Below are 22206 nucleotides of genomic sequence, written 5' to 3' on the forward strand. Positions count from 1 at the left end.
GAATGAAAATGCTACCTAGTTTTGAGGTCATTCATACAGTGAAATGAGTGAAAAGACACACACAATTGTACACAAACAAATACTTTCCCAAATAATGGACCAGAAGGTAAAAGGTACATTTCATGAATGCCACTCAAGACTTCCTAAAATAGTATAACAAAATAGTACATTTGGTATGCTGTAAGCATGAAAATACTATAAGCATAAGCATTAATTAGTTACTATAATATATGTGTCAGAATATTCAAGCATCACTATCAACGGCAAAGTTTTGGATAAATTACACATCCTTTTTTAAAAAATATTTATTTATCTACCTATTTATTTACTTATTTCTAGAGAGAGGGGAATGGAGGGAGAAATAGAGGGAAAGAAGCATCACATTAATCAGTTGCCTTTTGAATACACCTGTCCAGGGGCCATACCCATAGCCTAGGCATGTGCCCTGACTAGGAATTGAACCAGTGACCTTTCACTTTGCGAGATGATGCCCAATCAACTGAGCCAGACTTGTCAGGGCTACATATTCTTTTATAATGTCCTTGTTTCAGAAACTTATTCCTGTATTTCTTTGCCCCTCACCCCACCAAAAAAAGTCAAGAGTAAAGGCAAAATTCCTAAAGTGAAATTCAAGCAGTAAAATAAAACTTCCCCTAGGGTATTTACAATGACACCAGAGAGTAGAGGCTAATCTGGAAAATAGTTTTCCACCAACCACTAGGTACCACCCTGTGACTGTCCCAAACTTAAACAGTAAAGATAATTTAAATAACTCCCAAATATTTTTGCATTTATTATATAAAAATATAGAGCAAAGTGACATAATTATTATGGTTCCTGGTTCTTAAATACTAGGTATAGAAATGTCATTTTTGAATCTTAGGAAAGTAAATGCCAACACAGCCATCCTTCCATATACCAGGGCGATTGGTTCAGGACCTGCCTCAGATACCAAAATTTGCAGATGCTCAAATTTATGTATCAGGGGAGACCCACCCTCAAACACAGAATTATCTTCTGGAGGGTGGGCCCCTTGTAGTACAGGCTTCCCCTGCTCAGTGAGTGTTCTAGGAACACGTCTGTATCAGTGCACCAGCTGGCATTGTTGTGAGAGGCTGTGTTCAGCTTCAGTTAATTTATTTTGAAGACTCTTTCAACACATCTGCCCATTTCATGATGAGTGATTTACAAGCACACCTGCCCACACTAAGCTGAGCGTTCAGTCGTTTTTGACCACAAACAGCATGACCCCTATGCCCCACCACCCAATTCACCTGATCTTGCCTGAGAAATTTTTTTTCACTTCCCCAATAGAAAAAGTCCTCAAAGGAAAACCTGTTGCCAATGTGGAAGAGGTGAAACAAAAAAAAGCAGAAGCACTAAAAGGCATCAAATCAATGAGTTCAAACAGTGTTTTGAGCAGTGGGAAAAAACCATCATTATAGGTATGTTGTATCAGATGAAAAGTACCTTGAAGATTATTGAAGTTTAAACCTGTAAGAATAAATACACATTTTTTTATAAATAAATTCTGTGTTTCTTGGGTCCCCACCTCATATAATAGGTAGTATTTGCAGATAAGTGACACACAGCAGGTTATTCCTTCACATCACTGCACTGGCACGAATTCAGCACAATGTCAGGTATGGGTGACAAATTCAAGTTTTGTTTTTTGGAACTTTCTGATTTTTTTTCATAATATTTTGAGTCAGCAGTTTGTTGAATCTGTGGATGCAAAACTTATGGATACAGAAAGCTGGCTATATACCATTTTAGATGTTTTAAAGAGAATAGATTTGGTCATAGGGAATAAACAAGGCTGGCATTGTCATATAATTTTTACTTTACATGAAGTATATATGGAACTTCTTTGCACCATTATTGCAAGTTTTCTGTAATTTTTCAATAGACCAAAATTTGTAAAAAGAAGACCTTATCAATATCTTTTATAAAATCCTCCAGTGCTTTCCATCATACTCACAATAAAATAATGTTCTTCCCATTGCTTATAAGGTCCTATTTATTATAGTACCTACCCACCATTGCACCATTATCTCATACCACTTTACATCTTACTCAGTATACTTTAGTCATAAGGCCCCCCCTATTTCCTTCACATGACTTACTTTTTTCTGCTTCCTGACCCTTGAACTTGCTACTCTCTTTGCCTAGAATATTACTTTCTAGGATCTAGTAAAGCTGACTTTTCCTTATCATTCAATCTCAGTATGCATGTCATCTCAGGGTGTCTTTCTATGGCTTGATTGAAACATTCATCAAACACACAAAAAACACTATTACTTTGTCCTAATTACTTTCCTTATATTATTTATCACAATTCACAAGTATTTTCTATACTAGTTTATCATTATCTTTCTCCTCAACCAAAGTGGTTTTATATTTCCAGTTTTAGCATGATGAGTGTTCAATATGTGTTAGATAAATCAGTTTGAAAGAGAACCACGATATAGTTATTTTTGTAATAATTATTTTGATAGCTACCATTTCTTTTGACAGTAACATGCTATATGTGTATAATTTCCTACCACATCCTCATCTTACTTACCACTGTACCCTTACCTTACCTTTCAGAGTGTGATGGGCAGCTTCTGAAATGGCTCCAATGAGTCCTATCCCAACCACACCGTTACATCATTTCCTTCCCTTGTATGTGCTGGCTGGACTTATTGACTTGTCTCTAACAGTCAGGATATCTCAAAAGTGGTGGAGTGGGATGATTAAAAAAAACAGTAACTTTGCTGAAGTTAAATTTGGTGCATATAACCATGACCAAATCATCAAGGTTAATAACATTGGCAACACAGTTTGACATCATGTCCTGATAATGTGGTGCAATAGAAAGGGAAAACCATTTCTTTGTTATTCTTCCCATAATGTAAAATCTCCATATAATCATGACAAGATATCAAGCAAACCTAACTGAGGGGCATTCTACACAATGACTGCCAGTTCTGAAAAGTGTTAAGATCATGAAACACAAGGAAAGACTAAGGAATGATTACATCAAGGAGACTAAGCAGACAAGACAACTAAATGCAGTGTGACATCCTGGATTAAACTGTGAAACAGAAAACCATGGGTGGAAAATCTGGCGAATTCTGAATAAAGTTGTAGTTCAGTTTTTTAAAAAAGTGTTGAGATGTCCGTCCTGAGATGAGGCTGTAGAAGACTGACTTCCATTTGTTTGCATTTACTCTTTGGGTCTTCTCGCTAGGCACACTGATGAAGCAAGATCCACAATGTGAGCCCACATGGAAAGGCTCATGGGCAAGGAACTGAGGGTGATTTCTGGTCAAAAGCCAGTGAGCCATTCAAGTCCTTGATCCAAATCCCTTGAGAAACTGAATCCTACCAACAATTGTGTAACTATTATATGATTGAGCTTAAAACAGACTCTCCTCTACATAAGCCTTGCAATTACTGTAGCCACAATGACACATTGATCCAGCCCTGTGAGATTCAGAGCCATAGAACCCAGGAAAACTGCACCCAGATGCCTGACACACAGAAACTGGATGGTGTATGGTGTTTAAGCCTTAAGTTTTAGATTAATTTGTTACACAGTAATAGAAAACAAAGGCGCATGTCTCTATACTATTATTATTCTTACTTTCCCAATGAGAAAAGTAGCTAAAATTAGATAGTTGACCAGTTACATAATTGACAAATCATATGCAAACACCAGTCTTTCAGAGACAGTATAGTTTTAATCACTGCATTATAATGTGCTCATAAGGTCCCTTAAAATAGCAGTTGTATTTCTTAATGAAATTGTTCTAAACCAGAATCAAGTTTACAAAACATCTGAACCTACTGCCAAGTAATATTAAGAAAAAATACCCCCTAATATGTAACTAAGTCAAAGGAAAACCATGGGTTTTGGGGCATTTTCACCATGATCCAAATGGATAATATTAAGTAATCCCACTTAGTGAGTTCTCTCAGCTACTTGGAAATACTTGTTGCAATTAGCATTTAGTGGGTCCAGCAATGATAGATAAAACCAGACATTCTCTAAGATTCTATAGTGTGTTCAAGGGATTTTAGAGCTCATCAAGGAAAACATTATAACCATGAGGTGGCAGTAGCACATATGAGCCTTATTTGGGCAACACTTTGACAAGTTTGCATGTGGAAGTCTGTCACAGCATGACACCACCTAGAGGAGGTAGCAAAAGGAAGGAGATGAGAAGCAGTATCCAGGAGGGGAGGAGGGAAGGGAACACTGGGTGGAAAGGAAACTGAGTGAGGTGCTTAGACGTCTAGGTGATGTCATGCAGCAGCTGAGCAGGAAGTCTGGGACAAGAGCTCTAAAAGGTCAGCAGCAGTTTGGGGCCTTTGATAGCTACAGATTTACAGATGTATTTTATCTATGGCTATCTTATCTATTTTATCTATTATTTTATCTATTTTATTTATCTTTTGGGCACAGTTTCCTGTGATATGCAAAGCAGATAACTCAAAATGGCTAAAAAAAGTTTATTTGGGCTATGTTGAAACCAATTGGATATGTAAAAATTGTAGTTTGGCACAATGGTCTTGAACTAACAGATCTTAGAAGCCACTGTAAAGAAATAAACAACCTAGGAACCACTTGGGTTCATTTACATAATAGATTCACACTCAAGTTCTATAATTGACTGGGTCAAATGGCAACAACTTGCCTTTAAAAACCACTAGGCTAAGACAAAATGATAACTTTTAGTTCTTTGGAAAATAATTGTCAAAGATGTATTTGTTCAGGCTTCAACAGGCTCATATCAGGATTATTTACAATAGCCAAGTGCTGGAAACAGCCTAAGTGCCCATCAGCAAATGAGTAGATCAAAATACTGTGGTACATTTACACAATGGAATTCTATGAAGTAGAAAGAAGGAAGGAGCTCCTACCCTTCCCAACAGCATGGATGGAAGTGGAAAGCATTATGCTAAGTGAAGTAAGTCAGGCAGTGAAAGACAAATACCATATGATTTCACCTATAAGTGGAACCTAATCAACAAAACAAACAAGTGAGCAAAATAGAACCAGAGGCTTGGAAACAAAGAGCAAACTGACAGTGACTGGGGGGGAGGGGGAGGGAAATAATGGGGAAAAGAAAGGAAAAGGTCAAGTCAAAGAACATGTATAAAGGACCCATGGACAAAGACAACAGGGTGGGGGGATTGAATGTGGAAAGTAGGGGGTGGATAGAGCAAGGAGAGCAATGGGGATGGGGAATGGGGACAACAGTAATTAAACAATAAGACGAAAAAATTAAGAGGCTGCAAGTTCTTTGGGAAAAATATTGACTTCTATCCTGCCATAGCTGTAGACTGTGAACCACTCACTTTTGTGAGGAAGAAATTTCTTGGGATTACAGCTAAGCAAAAATAACACAACCTCTTAACTTGTTCAACTGCTACTAATGATTGTCAGTAAAGATCATATGGATCTTTTCAATAAAATACAGGTTTCATTTCAGGCACTAGCCACAGAGCACAATTTAGAAATGTAAACACTCTACACTAAAAGTATCTAAAAGTAAGAGTCTAGGCATAATGTTAGCTATAAAGTCTTTTAAATTCTGTAAGTTCTGTCTTCAAGCCAGGACTCTAGAAATTAGAGAAACTTAGTTTGTGGTAGAAATATTTTTACTAAACTATAATTTCATGTTCTTATTTTTTGTGGTAAACTACATGTATGTCACATTGTTGTAACAAATTACCACTTAAATCGTGGTGACTTATCATAATAAAAATTTTATTTCTAGATCAATGTTCAGTGAGGGTTTGAGAGTGATTGCTGCACTGCACATAGTAACCCAGAGGCCTTGGTTGCTTGAGGAGCTACTATCTTGGCATTGTGCCATCTGAACCATACTGACACAGCAGAAGAAAAGGGTCTAATCTGAAAGTAACCCATTTCACTTCTCAAATTTTAGTGGCCAGAATGAGTAACATCTAACTCAGGTGGACTGGAAAATGCAAGTGAGGAGAAGAAATAGAATATTTGATGAATATTATCTCTGTGACAATGCCAATTTAACAAGATTTTGAGGACTAACATAGTAGACACATTAGTTTCTTATTGCTCTTATACCAAATTACCACATACAAGTGACAACACAAATTCATTACTCTAAAGTTCGGAAGGTCAGAATTCAAAAATTAAAATCAAAGCATCAGCATTTGGCATCCCTTGACTTGTTGCCCTAGTCCTTCCATTGTCAAAACAGGAAGTGGGCAGTTGACTGTCACATCACATCATTCTGATACTGAGTCTTCAGCATCCGCCTTCCACATTTCAGGATCTTTGTGATTACATTTGATTTAGACAAACCAGGACAAACTCTTTGTTTTAAGGTCAGCTCGTTAGAATCTTAATTCCATTTGCAAACTTAGCTCTCCTTTGCCACATAACATGACATATTCACAAGTTCCAAAGATTAGGATATGGACATGTTTGAGGGGCCATCATTCTGCCTCCTGAAGAGGATGTAAAATTATTTGTGCAGCTCTGACACAGATATGTTAAAGATAATTCATATTATGTTCTGCAATGGCTTTTACATACAATTCAAATTTTAAAAAATTTTAAGAACTGACAAGTTTCCTTTTATCTATTCATGGAAACAAAGTAACACAATATGTTTTCCTTTTAGTGTTAGAGAGAAGGAAGAAGAAAAGTGAATTCAGTAATACATTGCCATACCCATTTCAGTTTCAGCTTCTGGAACAAGCAAATCTTGTTTTCCTAGGTAGTCCCATAATTTATTTCTCCTTTTAAAAAAATGCTCCCTACAGCTTCCAGTGCTTTTAGAATAAAAAAGTATTAAGAAGTGCATTCTTAATAATGTCAGCATTTCTGAAAGAAAAATTGTAGAAATTTGGATGCAAAGTGAAAGGAAAATAAATATTGCACATTATTCTGAGGAATATAGTTACCCTTATATTTTATTTACAACAACACAGAAATCAAGACATATATGAACTTTGAAGAAAGAACATTCAGAGAAATAAAATAGAATCTCTTTGCTCAAGAAGCACAGCATTTATTTGTGATGAAAAAAACCATTTCCATGAAGGTATAACTAGCTACACCTAGCATGAAATCAGCAGAAAAGTGTAGATCAATGCTATATAAGTTAGGAAGAAAAGGAGGAATATTGAATAATTACATGATAAAAGACCTGATGGGACAAAGGTGTTTTAACAATAAATTCTATTTTAGCTGTGTATTAGGTTCACAGCAAAAATGAGAGAAGATACAGAAATTTCCCATGTAAACCTGTTCCCAGTCCTACACATTCATGGCCTCTGCAATTATCAACAGCCCCAGAGTAGTACCTTTGTTACCATTTGTGAAACTACATTGACAAATCATTGTCACTTAGATCAGGTTTCACTCTTGACATTGTATATTCCATGGTTTGGGGCAAACTATAATGACACGTATCCACCATTAAAGTATACAGGATAGTTTCATTGCCTGAAGAATTTTCCATTCTCTGCTTATGCCTCCCTTCCTCCTCCTTAATACCTGACAACTATTGATCTTTTTACTGTCTCCATACTTTTTCTTTTCCAGAATGGCATGTCATTGGAATTATACAGTATGTAGCAGAGCAGAAGTTTTAATTTTAATGAAATACAATTTATCAATTATTTCTTTCATGGACTATGCTTTTGATGCTTAATCTAAAAAGTCATCATCATATCTATGGTTATCTAGATTTCTTTCTGTTATCTCCTATGAGTTTTGTAGTTTTGTATTTTACATTTAGATCTGTGATTCATTTCTAGTCAATTTTTTGAAGGGTATAAAGTTTGTACCTAGATTCATTTTTGTCCATGTGGAAATGCAGTTGTTTGAACATGCCAACACTATTAGTTGTAAACACTAATTTGTCAAAGATCAGCTGACTCTAGTGACGTATATCTTTTTCAGGCTGTCTATTCTGTGCCAGTATCACACTGTCTTGACCACTGTAGCTTTATATTAAGTCCTCAAGTCTGAGAGCTTCAAACCTCCAACTTTTTTCTTTTCCTTCAATATTTTGTTGGCTATTCTGAGACTCTTGGCTTGCTCTATAAACTTTAGAATCATTACTCTGGGCAAAAAGGACTAATAAGAAGAACATATTGATCCCTCAAAAAACTAGGTAAAATTTAAAAAAATTAACACAATGCTTGTTGGGCAAAAATCTATCAGATCAACAGATCACAAGGAGAGGAAGAGACCAATTAAAAACAACCTTGTTGATGAAATGGTTTGGAACCACCATTTCTAAGTTAGTTAGTACTTGAATGTTCTAGAAAGGGGACTCTTGTTAGCCCTACTCATCTGAGCAGTTAGTAAACACAATCTCTTTTACCAAATACACTGCTAGTGTGTAACTTGCATTTATAGATTATTTTAGGAAGGATTTTCATTACAATGTAGGAAAACAACATTTTATCTTTCTAAATTCTAAAAACTCATTTCTTATGCACACATTTTTGAATTTACATCTTACTTATGGCAAAAGTTTTCTAGTATACACAGAGTTGTATCAATCTGTTAAAAAACAGAGTTGCCAAACAACCATACCCAATGAGAAAATGAATAAACATTTTATATCCACAGCTTAGGAATGCTATTTGTCAAATACACACCTGCAAACAAAGAACAAGGGTGTAACCATCACAAAATAGTTCTATTTATTGTTTTTCCAGATGACGAATGACCAAAAATTTAAACTGTACAGATTTAAGGGCTTAACCTTTGTTTTTCCTCTTCTGCCTCACCTACCACCTCTCAATAAACAAAACTCCCTGTGACTTATATGGGAAGAAATGCATGGGTCAGAAGTGACTGCCATAGTCCCTTGGTTTTGCACAAGAAATAAACTACTGGCATTCATATCTCTATCTCCTCCCTCTCTTTGAGCTGAAATAAACATAAAGCTATTTTTACTAAAAAATACTGGGAATCCCTGGGTCTGGACTTGCCTACAAAAGGCAGAATTACATATTAAAAATAGTATATGACAATAACCACTTTAAATAACTCATCACCATACATCTATCTCAAATAAAAGATAACAAATTAACTTGTTGCAATATTTTATAGTAAGTGAAAAAACAGAAGCTATATCTCATATTTATTTTTATCTTCAGTTGCTTTGGTTAATATTACATGAACTAATTAAACAGTAGTTGCATCTGTCAGACTTTGGTGTCAATGACATTAAAGGCACTAGCCGTTCCTTTGGTCAACTGTTTTTTGAAAGTTTATTACATAGAAAAGAATAAAGTAATGAACAACACAATATTTCCTTTCAAAGCTGTGGTCTAGAAAAGAGCCAGGAAAGTAAGCAATTACAATTCATTGTGTAACACAATCAGACTGGCATTTAAAAAAAAAACACAAAAAATGGAACTCCTTTCACAAAAGGATGGAGAGTGGATTGGAACAAGAAAAGGCCAAGAGACTAGTGAGAGAAGTATTATACTAATATGAACAGAAGTTACAAAGGTTAGGTCATGAGGAAATGATTGTAAGGACAAAACAAAGACACACAGAACATTGTGTGGACTGAGGGATTCTCTCAGGTTCCAGCCACCAAATCTATAACACCATCTGCAGTTGCACCCATTCTTTCTTTATGCCCTGTGCTGCCCAGGAAGAAATCTCTTCACTTCACTCAGCTAATCTTTCTTCCTATTCTTTGGAATCCATCCTATCTCTTTCTGAGTAATCTAGCTCTATTAAGTACATTCTTGCTCTTTGACCACAATCTCTTCCTAACTTCCTCCTTCTCAGTAGCCTTTGGACACACTCAAGCTACCCCATCATAACACTAGTATCAACAACCACCATATCTGCAACCCTCAACAAACCTCAGGACTCCAGCCAACTACTGGCTTACGTCTTCTGTTTACAGCTGCACTTGTAAAAGTTGTTTACATTTGATGTGTCCAATTGCTCATTTACAGCACATTTGGCTTCTGCTCCTACAGTTCCTCTGAAACTTCTCTCATCCTATTGACCTCTCAGCAACAGGTGGCAGTTTTGACTACACCCATCATCTTCATGTACTCCCTTACCTGGCATTTTATTGTATTGATTTCAGCCCAGGTCTTCTTCTTTCTTCTCTTTCTTAGTCTGCTCCTCTATCTTTCCTCTAGCCGTTTCTTATATTTTAAGCTCTTCAAAATTCCTCAGTTTGTGGTAGGCTTTCTCCTCTTTGGAAGTTGACCTGTCTTTTCCCACAGGTCAACTTATTATTTTCATACTGATGATCCTCCATTATGACTCCAATTGAGCTCTCTCACCCCACCTTTGTATCTGTGTTTTCAATGCCAAAAGGCATTTGGCTACCTCATGGATACTTCAAAAGTAATATGTCCAAAACTAAACTAATATCTTATAAATCTTCCATTCCTCCTGTGTTCCACATATTAATAAATGGTAAAACTCTGTATCAAAACATACAAGCCAAGGATACCAAGTTCACTTCCTCTCCCATTCTCTGTCTCTCTCCCTCCCTCTCTTTCTCCCTGTCTCATCCCTCATCCCTTACAATGCATACCCTACCCTCAATCTCACTGTATCACTGCAGTCACGGACTCTCTAACACTTTAACTCCTACAAATTTCTTCTTAAAAGAATTATGTTTGGTGCATGATATATGTCTCTCCCAAACACCCCTGGGACCTAGCGAAAGCTGATTGCATCTGCAGCTCCAAGGCTAGGACCTGATTAAACCATCCAATTATATCAATTATATTCCCCTTGGTGTTAATTAATTTAGGAGCTCAAATTTAAGGCAATCTGGTTATTATTACCTTTTCAACTGTTATTGTTGTGGGCATAGGCATGCAACCAATGAATGCACAAAATGCAGCATGTTAGCTTTGCTGCTATGACTAATGTTTTACTACTTTAAATGTCTTTATAATCATATCACAAATGTATATGTCCATAAATAATGTACTATTACAAGTTATAAACATTTATATATTTAAACTGTAATTTGGAATTTTTGTTCAAAATTGTTTTCTAAGATGTATTTATTTTGACAGCTACACCTCAGTTTCATTCACTTTCATGGTAGTATGCTTTCCGTCATAAAAATATGACATAATGTATTTGTATAGTATCTAATTAATAGTTATAATGTTTCATTTATTTCCTAATACAAACCAAGGCTTTTTTAAACATTTCAAACATTTCTGTTTTTGGACATATATAAAAATTTTCTAAGATATATATTCTTGGGAATGAAATTGCTGAACTACAGAAGCTAACACTGAATGGCTGTCCGCAAGGCTTGTACCATTTTACACTGGTGCCTGCAGTCTAAGAGAGCTCCTGTTTGGTCAGATCTGCAACAAGAAATACTTTCATGCTTTTTTAAATTTTTGTAATCCTAATGAGTACAAAATGGTATTTTTATAATGTTTCTCAGTTTGTGTTTTCATGATTACTTAATTTGGGCAAATAGCTTTCCATACGGTTATTGGGCAGTTGTGTTTCCTCCTTTATAACATGCCTATTTTTCCATTGAGGGTTTGTCTTTTGCTGGTTGAATTTGAGAAGTTGTAATATTTATGCATATTAATATATTCAATGTTTTCTTGGACCTAGGCAGGAAGTACCCTTGTCTTAGGATCTGTGCCTTATGAGGCCTCACTCACTCTGGCTCAATTCCAGCTTTTCCCCTTCCCATTAGGTGAGGAGTTGTTGATGCCTACTGGATATATCAGGAGTTCCAAGAACTTGGGGTTTTCTGATTCAGCAGCTCTAATCATGCTTCCTCAGTCCACATAGGCCTCTTCCTCTTCCTTAAATCAATCAGCTGGAGGTCATACCACACTGCTAATGTGCACACTGTTAAGCCCCAGGAGTGGCCAGCAGATAATTATTTGCAGGGAGGTGGGTACCCTGTATAGCTTTGGGCATAAGCACCAATGTGTCCATACACTATGCACAGTGCTGGTGAAACCTAAGCCAACATTTTGCTTTAAACTTAAAAAAAAACAAACAAACAGAAATTCAGGAGACACTAAAAAATAAAAGGTAGCAGAAATTACTAAAACTATGTAAATAATTATGGCTTAATATTGTCATTTCAAATACAGATATTACCACATTAGATGGAAAAAGTGTAATTAAAATATTAATACATAGGAAAAGTTAAAATTAAAATATGGAAAATGTTACCCCAGACAAATAAAAAAAATGGTAAAGCTATATTGTTATAAGATTATGTGGAAAAGGCACAAGATGGCAGAGAAGTGAACGAAAGCCACACTCGCCTCCTCCCAGGACCGATCTGGAGTTACAACAAAACTGTGGAGAAATCACCCAGAACAAACAACTGAGAAATAGTGAAAGAGAAGACTTACAACCCAGGACAGACAGAAGAATCAGTTTCAGCACAGCCTGACTGGTAAGGAGTGCAGTGGAGACTAAAGAAGGCTGGGTAGGTGGCCAGAGATGGCAGTGCCAGAGGGATAGATAATTAAGAAGCAGGTTGGATCCCCATGAGAAGAAACAGGTCTAAACCCTAAGCTGGAATCCCCAGCCTAGAGCACCAGAGCCCCAAAAGTACACAGATACCAACCAGCAGCAAAAATTGGCAAGATTGCTCTCTGCCAGAGATGGATGATTGGAGATACAAAGAGCTGTTTAAAGGGCCAATGCACAAATTTTCATTTGTAGCCACTAACCCTGGTCTCCCACAAAGGTGGGGGCAGAGTGGGCTAGAGAGGCCTGAGGAAAGACTGGGGAGAGACCTGAAAGGGTAGATGCCAGGAGCCCAGTGCTCAGTCATCACCGATATGGCAGCAGCTATCCCCCACAGGCAGACCACTCCCCTATGAGCAGCAGCAGCATGAGGGAAAAATATAGCCCCAACCCCAGGAGGCTTTCTGCATTCTGCTATGCTCTATGGGGATTAAGCCTGATTGCTGAGGACAGAGTGACTAGATTAACAACTGAAGGAGACAGCCCCAGAGAGTAGATCCCTGGCAGTCTCAGGGTAGGCTGCCTAAGGTCAGACAGGGTCAACATGAGACATCACCAGAGGCAGATCCAGAAATAAAAAATAGTGGTAAATACTAGACGCTACGAAAACAAAATCCACTGTGGCCTTCTCCATGATTTGTGATATTTGCTTTCCTGCACAGCTTTTTATAATGTTCATTTCTTGTCCATCAAAGTTGTGCATATTAAGACTTTTATACTAGAGTTTATCTCTCCTTTCGTATAATAGTCTTAATCTTTTTACGCCCTTGTTAATACTGGTTAATTTGCTGTTGATTGTGGCACTGTGGGGGGAACTTATTTTTGTGTAAGTGGGTTTGTTTCCTGGGCTTTGTGGTTTTGTTCTGGCAGGACCTGCAAAACAGCATACAAGATGTGGTGGGTGGAGGGACCCTCAGTCAACCAGCAAGAGAGAAGGACTCACCAAAGAATGACACAACAATAAAATCCCGAATATGTCCAGACAGCCAACATAAATGGCATAAAGGGCATCCCAAGAGCATCAAGTTCAGGAGATCAAGGAGATGACACCACTGAATCCCACAGATCTACTAACAGATCACACCACAAACTCAGATAGTCAAAAGAGATCAATTTAAGAAGTAGAAGCAAACAAGATGAGTCTCACAGATAATGTGAAGACAAAGAAACCACCCCCAATCAAAATAAAAGGAGAAATCCTCAGAAAGACTGCTAAATGAAATGGAGGCATGTCAACTATCAGATATTGAGTTCAAAACAATGGTTATATGGAAACTTAATGAACTCAGTGAGAATTACCAAACACTACAGGGAAACTACAAGGAACTTACTGCAAACTATACCAGCATAAAAAAGGATGTAGAAATTATCAACAAGAGCCAAGAGTAAATGAAGAATACAATTTCTGAATTGAAGAGCACCGCAGAAGGAATCAAAAGCAGCTAGATGAGGCAGAGGATTGAATTAGCAAGCTGGAGGAGAAGGTGAAAAAAATTCCCAGAAAGAGCAAGAAAAGGAAAAAAGACTCAGAAAGAATGGAGAGGGGTTAAGGGAACTACGGAGTGACTAGATTAACAATGGAAGGAGACAGCCACAGAGAGCAGATCCCTGGCAGTCTCATGAAACAACATGAAACATAATAATATCATATAATAGAAACACCAGAAGGAGAAGAAGAAGAACAAAAGACAGAAAACTTGTTTGAAAAAAGTAATGATGGAAAACTTCCCTAATTTGAGGAAAGAAAAAGTCACACAAGGTCAGGAAGCACAGAGGGTTCCAATCAAGAGGAGCCCAAAGAGGCCTACTCAAGATACATCATAAGTAAAATGGCAAAATTCAAAGACAAAGAGAAAATCTTAAAGGCAGCAAGGGAGAAACAGATAATAACATACAAGGGAGCCCCAATGAGGCTAGCAGCTGACTTCTCAGTTGAAATGCTCTAAGCCAGAAGGGAATGGCAAGAAATATTCCAAGTAATGAAAACCAAAGGCCTGCAACTGAGACTGCTTCATCCAGCAAGGCTCTCAATTAAAAGGGAAGGCCAAATAAGGAGCTTCCTGGACAAAAGAAGTCTAAAAGAATAGACCTCCACCAAACCAGCTCTGGCAAGAGATGCTAAAGGCTCTGCTTTAAGAAGAGGAAGAAAAAGAGTAAGAAAGAGAGGAACAGGTACAACAGGGGAAAAATGAATAAGTACCTGTCAATAATAACCTTAAATGTTAATGGATTAAATGCCCCAATCAGAAGACATAGAATAGCTGAATGGACAAGAAAATATGACTCTCACACATGTGCTGCCTATAAGAGACCCACCTCAGAACATGAGACCTACACTGACTGAAAGTGAAGTGTTAAAAAAAATATTCCAAGAAAATGGAGAGGAAAAAAAGACGGGGTAGCAATACTTATATCAGACAAATAGACTTCAAAACAAAGGCCATAAAAAGAGACACAGAAGGACAATTCATAATCCTCAAGGGAAGAATTCACCAAGAAGACATAAACATCATAAACATGTATGTACCCAACATAGGAGCACCCAAATATATAAGGAAAATCTTGGAAGACTTCAAGAAAGATATAGACAGCATCACACTTACACTAGGGGATTTTAATACCCCACTGTCAACAATGGATAGATCTTCCAAACAAGATATCAACAAAGATATTGTGACACTGAACAGTGCCCTAGAACAAATGGACTTAACTGATATATATAGAACCTTCCATCCCAAAGAAGCAAAATACACATTCTTTTCAAATGCACATAGATCATTCAAAGATAGACCACATGATAGTACACAAAACAAGCCTCTACAAATTCAAGAAAATTGAAATTATATCAAACATCTTCTCGTACTACAAGGGCCTAAAACTAGTAACCAACCTTAAGGAAAAAACTCAAAAACACTCAAATTCATGGAGTGTGAATAGCATGCTATTAAACAATGAGTGGATCAAGAATGATATCAAAGAAGAAATAAAAAAAAATTCTGGAAACAAATGAAAATGAACACACAACAGTCCTAAACTTATGGTACACAGCAAAGGCAGTCCTGAGAGGGAAGTTCATAGCAACACAGGCCGGCCTAAAAAAAGACAGAAACTTTTTTCAAATAAACAACCTAACCCTATACCTACAAGAACTGGGGTATCAACAACAAACAAAGCCCAGAGGTGGTAGAAGGAAGGAAATAACCAAGATCAGAGCAGAATTAAATGAGAGACTAAAAGAACAATTCAAAGCATCAATAAATCCAGGAGCCAGTTCATTTAAAACATAAACAAAATTGGCAAGCCTTTAACCAGAATCATCAAGAAAAAAAGAGAGAGGACCCAAATAAACAAAATCAGAAATGAAAGAGGACAGATTACAAATGATACCTCAGAAATTCAAAGTATTATAAGAAATTCCTATGAACAACTATATGCCAAGAAATTTGAAAACCTGGGTGAAATGGACAAATTTCTAGGAAAATATAATCTTCCAAAACTGAATGAAGATGAATGAGAAATCCTGAACAGACTGATAACAGCTGGCAAAATCGAAGCAGTAATCAGAACTCCCAGCACACAAAATCCCTGGATCAGACAGTTTCACAGAAGAATTTTACAAAACATTTAACAAAGAGCTAAACTCTATCCTTCGCAGACTATTTAAAAAAATCCAAGAAGAAGGATGATTCCCAAACTCTTTTTATGAAGCCAGCATCATCCTAATCCCAAAACCAGATAAGACACATAAAGTCATAAGGGAAGCGCAAATCAAAACCACAGTGAGATTTGTCACTGAATATCAATTAGAATGGCTGTGATCAAAAAGCCAAGAGATAACAAATTCTGAAAAGGATGTAGAAAAAAGGGAACCCTTGTGTATTGTTGGTAGAATACAACAATGTAAGTTGGTAATGAAAACAGAAAACAGTATAGAAATTGTTCAAAATTAAAAATAGAACTACCATATGATTCAGCAATTCCATCTCCAGCAATATGTCCAAAAGAAATGATCATACTATGTCAAAGAGATATGCACTCCCATGTTCATAACATCTTTATTTTATCATGGGCAGGACACAGAAACAACCTAAGTGTCCAAGTGATGGGTTACAAAGTATATATGTGTGTATATATATATATATATATGTGTGTGCGCATGTGTGTGTGTGTATACACACACATGTATATGTAGTTATATATATAGTTATATATATATAACTATATCTATATATAAATACACATATTTATATTTGTATATATAGAATAGAAAGTTGATACATTTTTATTCTACATAAGAAAGAGCACATGCTTAATTTAAAACAGGAAACCTTCAATCCAATACAAACAAGAATCCAGAAAAGGAAAAGCTTGAGGAACCAGGATTTTCATAGTATTTATTCTTCAAGTTTGGAGAAAACTCCATTTGAAGAGCACAAATAAACTCATCGACTCTAAAACATGATCATTTCTCCTATAAAGTTTTGTATGCATTCCTTTAAAATGTCCTTTTAGGCAAAATCAAGCACCAGAAATAACTAGGCTTAGAAAGAAAATACTGTAAAGGTAAACCACTCAAAAACCAATGCAACTTTGTAACCTGTCCTAATGAAAACAATCAGTCTTAATAAATCTTTTTTTATTTTATAATTTTTTATTGTTGTTCAAGTACAGCTGTTCCCATTTTACCCTGACTATGTGCCCTTCCTCCTACACCACCCATCCCCACCTCCTGCCCTTGAACCTACACCCTTAGGCTTTAGGGGAAGGGCCATCAAGGGACATTTATAAAGGACTCAAAGTGTTAATGAATCTTAGCACAAATAAATCCCCACTGGAATTTTCACCTAGCACCAGGGTCAATCAATTGTATGTTCAAACACTAGGGCTCACCTTTCATTTTTTGCATGTAGGTCCTTGAGGGCATGGATTTTCAATGGAGATGTTTCAACACAAATTAAAAGTCTTGATATTTAGAAATATTTGCAACTTTTTTAATCATCACTTGTAGTTTCACTAGATACACAAACATTGTAGAAAACATACAGATTCTTGATAACATCAAATCATTCAAAATTGACTCCAAAAGGAAGGTACTTGTGTAGGATTTTTATTTTTATTTTTTAAGGTTTAATATATTGCTAAGGTCTTCTCTTTAATAGTGACAAAACTTCCCTTCATTGTTTCAAAAGCCACTAAATTGGTGTTAACCAATGCAACATCTGAGTTATACTTACATCATTTCTCTATTTACTAATTCTCTATAAACTAGTTTGTGACATACAAACTGTTGTATGTTCTTTCGTAGCATAAAGTTGTATTCAAATTTAAAAACTTAATGCTACTCTCTAAAGTGTTATAATTTTTAGTATATCTTTGCTAGTTTGTTTTCTAAAAAATACATATATAGACAATGCATATTTATACATACACATTACAAGCACCTTCAAAATGGACCTGAATGTCATTGTTTTACTTTATTCTGGTTATATAAATTTTAAAATATATTTTACATATTTTTCAGACAGTAGAATATTAAGGAAGGATAAAAGTAAACTAAAACTATTAAACCTTAATTTTCCTAGAAAGAGTCATATTGTAAACTGATGTGTAAAATCCTATATACATTAAAAACAAATTAGAAATGTTTCACAGAAAAGTACTTTATTGTGAAAAGAAAGATCTTCATAGATACATTTCTACTAGACAGGTGAACATCCTGTGTGATTTCCCTTTCTAAATGCAGGGCACAGCATCACATCTGGTAGAAGCTTTGAAGAAGAAACTCCTGCTTTCACATGCAGCTCTGCAGACATTCTGCACTCCTGCTCATTCAAACAGAGAAGAGTCAAGCAGTTAAGTAGAGTTTCCACCCAAAAAACTAGTTTATAGATGTTCATAAGTGCATATTTAAGTTAAGGAAGAAAAATATGTAGTATCATATAAACACTCCCTGCTTCACATTTCTTTCTGCTAGACAGGGCCCTGAATAGGGCAGGGAGTACCCTTACACACACAGTCATTGGCTACAGTGAGTAACAAAGGACAAACTTTGTCAGTTGTTCCTTCTCTCAAGAGATTAAAAGCTATTGTCGATAAAGAAGTTTTTGTTTTATAATAACCTGATTTTCATTCTAATATTTGCATTTTTGCTATATAATTTGGATGGGAGCATAAATATATATGAAGTAATTAAAACAAAAACTTTGTATTGACATGTTAAAGCTTAAGAAAAATTCCACAAAGGGTTGACACATCTTCTACACACAAATTTGAAAATTTCTTCACATGGAATAATTATTATTAATCATAAAATGACATTTAAATACACAAAAGTGGATATTAATTCAGGTATCAGGTAGGTTTTATCAATAAAATTCAAGTCAAGGTAAAAATAGAAAGGTTACAATATCATGCTGAATTTTATGTCTACTAAAATTAAAAGACTATGGAAAATATGATAACAAACTGGCCAGTTGACAAGAGACATTTTCTAAGGAAATCTCTCCATCACCAAATACAAGAAAAATAAAATGTTCATTTTTAAGGGTTTAAAATAGGTTTTCTTTTGGAGAATAAATATGACCTTAATTTAAATTTTTATTATATGAACTGAATTGGCAAATTTAATTTTGAAAAATTATTGAGAAATAAACACCCTCAATGCAAATAAAAAGTACCACAAAGAAAACATATGAAGCCCAAGTAACATTGTTTAGCCAAAGGCCAATGACTAGTCTGAGACAGTACTGCATTCAGTCACTTGTGTGTGTTTTCCCATATCCACTTTGTCCTTTTCTTCCAAGTATTATTGTTTTATTAAAAGTATGAAATATATATATTAGAATCTGTAAAAAATTCAAAACACAAAGACTATATTTCTATATTTATACTAAAGTATACGAAAACTTATGGGATCATATGGAACACATTCATTTATTAAACATTCAATTATATTATAATTATTTTAGAATTTATTAGTATAATATTCCACTGAAGGACTGACAACATATAATTCTTACACATTGACGATCCAGTTATAAATCAGTTTCTTCCGTCTGTCTCCTTTTTTTAAATTTTAGAATTTTTACAGGCATAGATAGGAATACACTCTTTTCCTTTAGTGAAAGTTTGTATAGGTAAAATGCAGCAGTAGTGGACAAGATAGTGCATACTTTGCAAAAAAAACCTAAATTAAAAAAAAAACAACAACCATCGTATGCATCAATTTATTTAAAGTAAAAATATTTGTGGAAAGAATGTTAGTTGCCAAAGAAAAAATAAGTGTACTTTGTCTCTAAAGGTACCAATTTTCTTATTGTAGAATGTAATTAAAGTCACAAACATATTAGGTTACTTAAAGGAGATCTTTAAAGTACTCACAAAAACTTTCAGATTTCTTAAATGTGTAGCCCAAGAAAAATGCAAGGCGTGTTGCTATTTCACAGAATATATTAACACAAAAACAAAAGTAATTAATTTCTACCTTCAAAACTTAACTATAAATAGGAACTGGAATCTGTTTAAGTCATTTCATGCAGCCTTACTCTTCTTGAAATATTCATCATTCTCCAAATACAAACAAATGTTTTAGAAATATTAATTGATTATAGGAGGGTTTAAATTGATTTTTATGTTTCAAGTTTCAGAAAATTAATACAGTACAAGTATTACTTAAAAGTACTTGAGCTTTGGGTTCAAATAACCCTATCGATTAAAGTAAAAAATATTACAGATCAACAATATCAATTATCTGATAATATAAATTATAGTGATTTCAAAAGACAAAAGAAAAAATTAACAAGCCTATATCATTTATAACGACACAGTATTTTGTACATTTCATTATAAGAGCCAAACACCATAAACAATCCAAATATACATGAATGAGAATAGATAAACTGTAGTACATTCACAAAAAAAGTTAAAAGCTCAAACTACTGCTATAAAATATCATGGATGAATTTTCCAAAAGCATAACATTAAGCAAGACAGACACAAACAAATAAACAAAAAATCAGTATATGCTGTATTACATTTGCATACATTTCTAGGATAGGTAAAACCAACATATTGTGGTAGAAATCTGAAAGATGTTTATCTGTGGAGGAGGAGGATGTTCTGGGAAGGGGCACAGGGGGAATTTCTATACCTTGTTTTGGGTGGTGGTTCCACAGGTGCACTCAATTACTAAAAGCCATCGAACCAAACACCTAAGATCTATACTATGTAACTATATATTAATTACAAAAAAATAAGTTATTTTAGATTGTTGCTTGATACATTTTTATCATTAATATTCTTTTACTTTTTCCATTCATTTTTATTGTTGACACTAATATAGATGTCCCATTTACCCCTTCTTTGCCTACCTCCAACCTACTCCTGCCCACTTCTTTCTAGCCATTACCCCACTGTTGACTGTGTCTATGTGTCATGTATATATGTGCTTTGACTAATCCCTTCACCTTATTTCATCCAGTTCCACCCTTCCCCTCTGCTCAGACAGCTGTCAGTCTGTTTCATGTATCCATGCCTGTTTCTATTTTATTCATCAGTTTATTTTGTCCATTAGATAACACACATAAGTGAGGATCATATGGTATATGATTTATATGTGTGGTATTAGATTACACACATAAGTGAGAATCAAACTAACTGAATAATTTCACTTAGCATAATAATCTCCAAGTCCATCTATGTTGTTGCAAAAGGTAAGATATTTTTTCTGCTTCATAGCCACATAGTATTCCACTGTGTAAATGTACCACTGCTTTTTTATCTATTCAATGAAACACAGTGTAACCAGCATCTGAATCAAGAACAAAACAGTGTCTACAACAGAGAATCCTTCTTCACGTTTAATCAAATTCACTAACCCAAAAGGGCTAGTTTGGTTTGCTTTGCTTTAGAAATGTTTGATGGCAGGTCAAAATTATGTAAGTGGAATCATACACTGCAAACTGATTTATGACTGGTTTATTTATTTCAACATTATGTTTGTGTGATTCATCTGTATTTTATGTATTTGGGCACTTTCCCTTTTCGTTGTTGTATAGTATTCTATTGTTGCCTTTATCAAAATTATTATCCACTTTGTTGTGTACTGGCTATTTGTTTATCCACTTTTGTGAATTTCTTTCAAGTCTTTTGTCCACTTTTCTATTAAGTTATTACTCCTTTGCTTAGTATTTATTTGTGAGAGTACTTTATATATTTTGGACACTTGCTCTTTTTCACCTTTTTCACTGTCTTCTACACTGCAGCTCTCTTTTCTCTCTCTTAATTACTTCTTTTGATGATCAGAATTTATTAGTTTTCATATAGTTTGACTTTTGTAGCTACTGCTTTTGGTATCCTGTTTATTAAATTACTTCCTACTCCAAGGCCATGAAGATACTCTCCTGTTTTTCTCAAAAGTATTTATTGTTTATCTTTTACATTTACATCTGCTATGCATTTAGAATTGCTTTTTGTACATATGATTTGAGGTAGGGATCAAGATATGTTTTTAGATATGCATATATAAAATGAGCCATTACCCTGTTTGAAGATCATCTTTTTAACATTTCATTGTCTTCCTTCACCATAACTCAGTTGAGTGTGCCTGTGTGGGTTTGTTTCTGGGTCCTCTATTCCACAAGTGGCAAACATGAGGCCAGAGGGCCTAATCCAGCCCTCCACCTTGTTTTATC

At 35.3% G+C, this 22206-nt stretch overlaps 1 protein-coding gene across 1 annotated transcript in view; it reads right to left on the minus strand.

Moving 5' to 3' along the window:
• Nucleotides 1-19548: 19548 nt before the first annotated feature.
• SLCO6A1 (solute carrier organic anion transporter family member 6A1) overlaps nucleotides 19549-22206 on the minus strand; it is a 74503-nt gene continuing 71845 nt past the window's right edge. Inside the window, exon 13 of the mRNA XM_028509978.1 lies at nucleotides 19549-19700. Within this exon, the coding sequence (XP_028365779.1) occupies nucleotides 19549-19700 (152 nt within the window). The remainder of the gene's footprint in view (nucleotides 19701-22206) is intronic.

Source organism: Phyllostomus discolor, chromosome 3 (genome assembly GCF_004126475.2).
Source record: "Phyllostomus discolor isolate MPI-MPIP mPhyDis1 chromosome 3, mPhyDis1.pri.v3, whole genome shotgun sequence".
NCBI classification, from domain to species: domain Eukaryota; kingdom Metazoa; phylum Chordata; class Mammalia; order Chiroptera; family Phyllostomidae; genus Phyllostomus; species Phyllostomus discolor.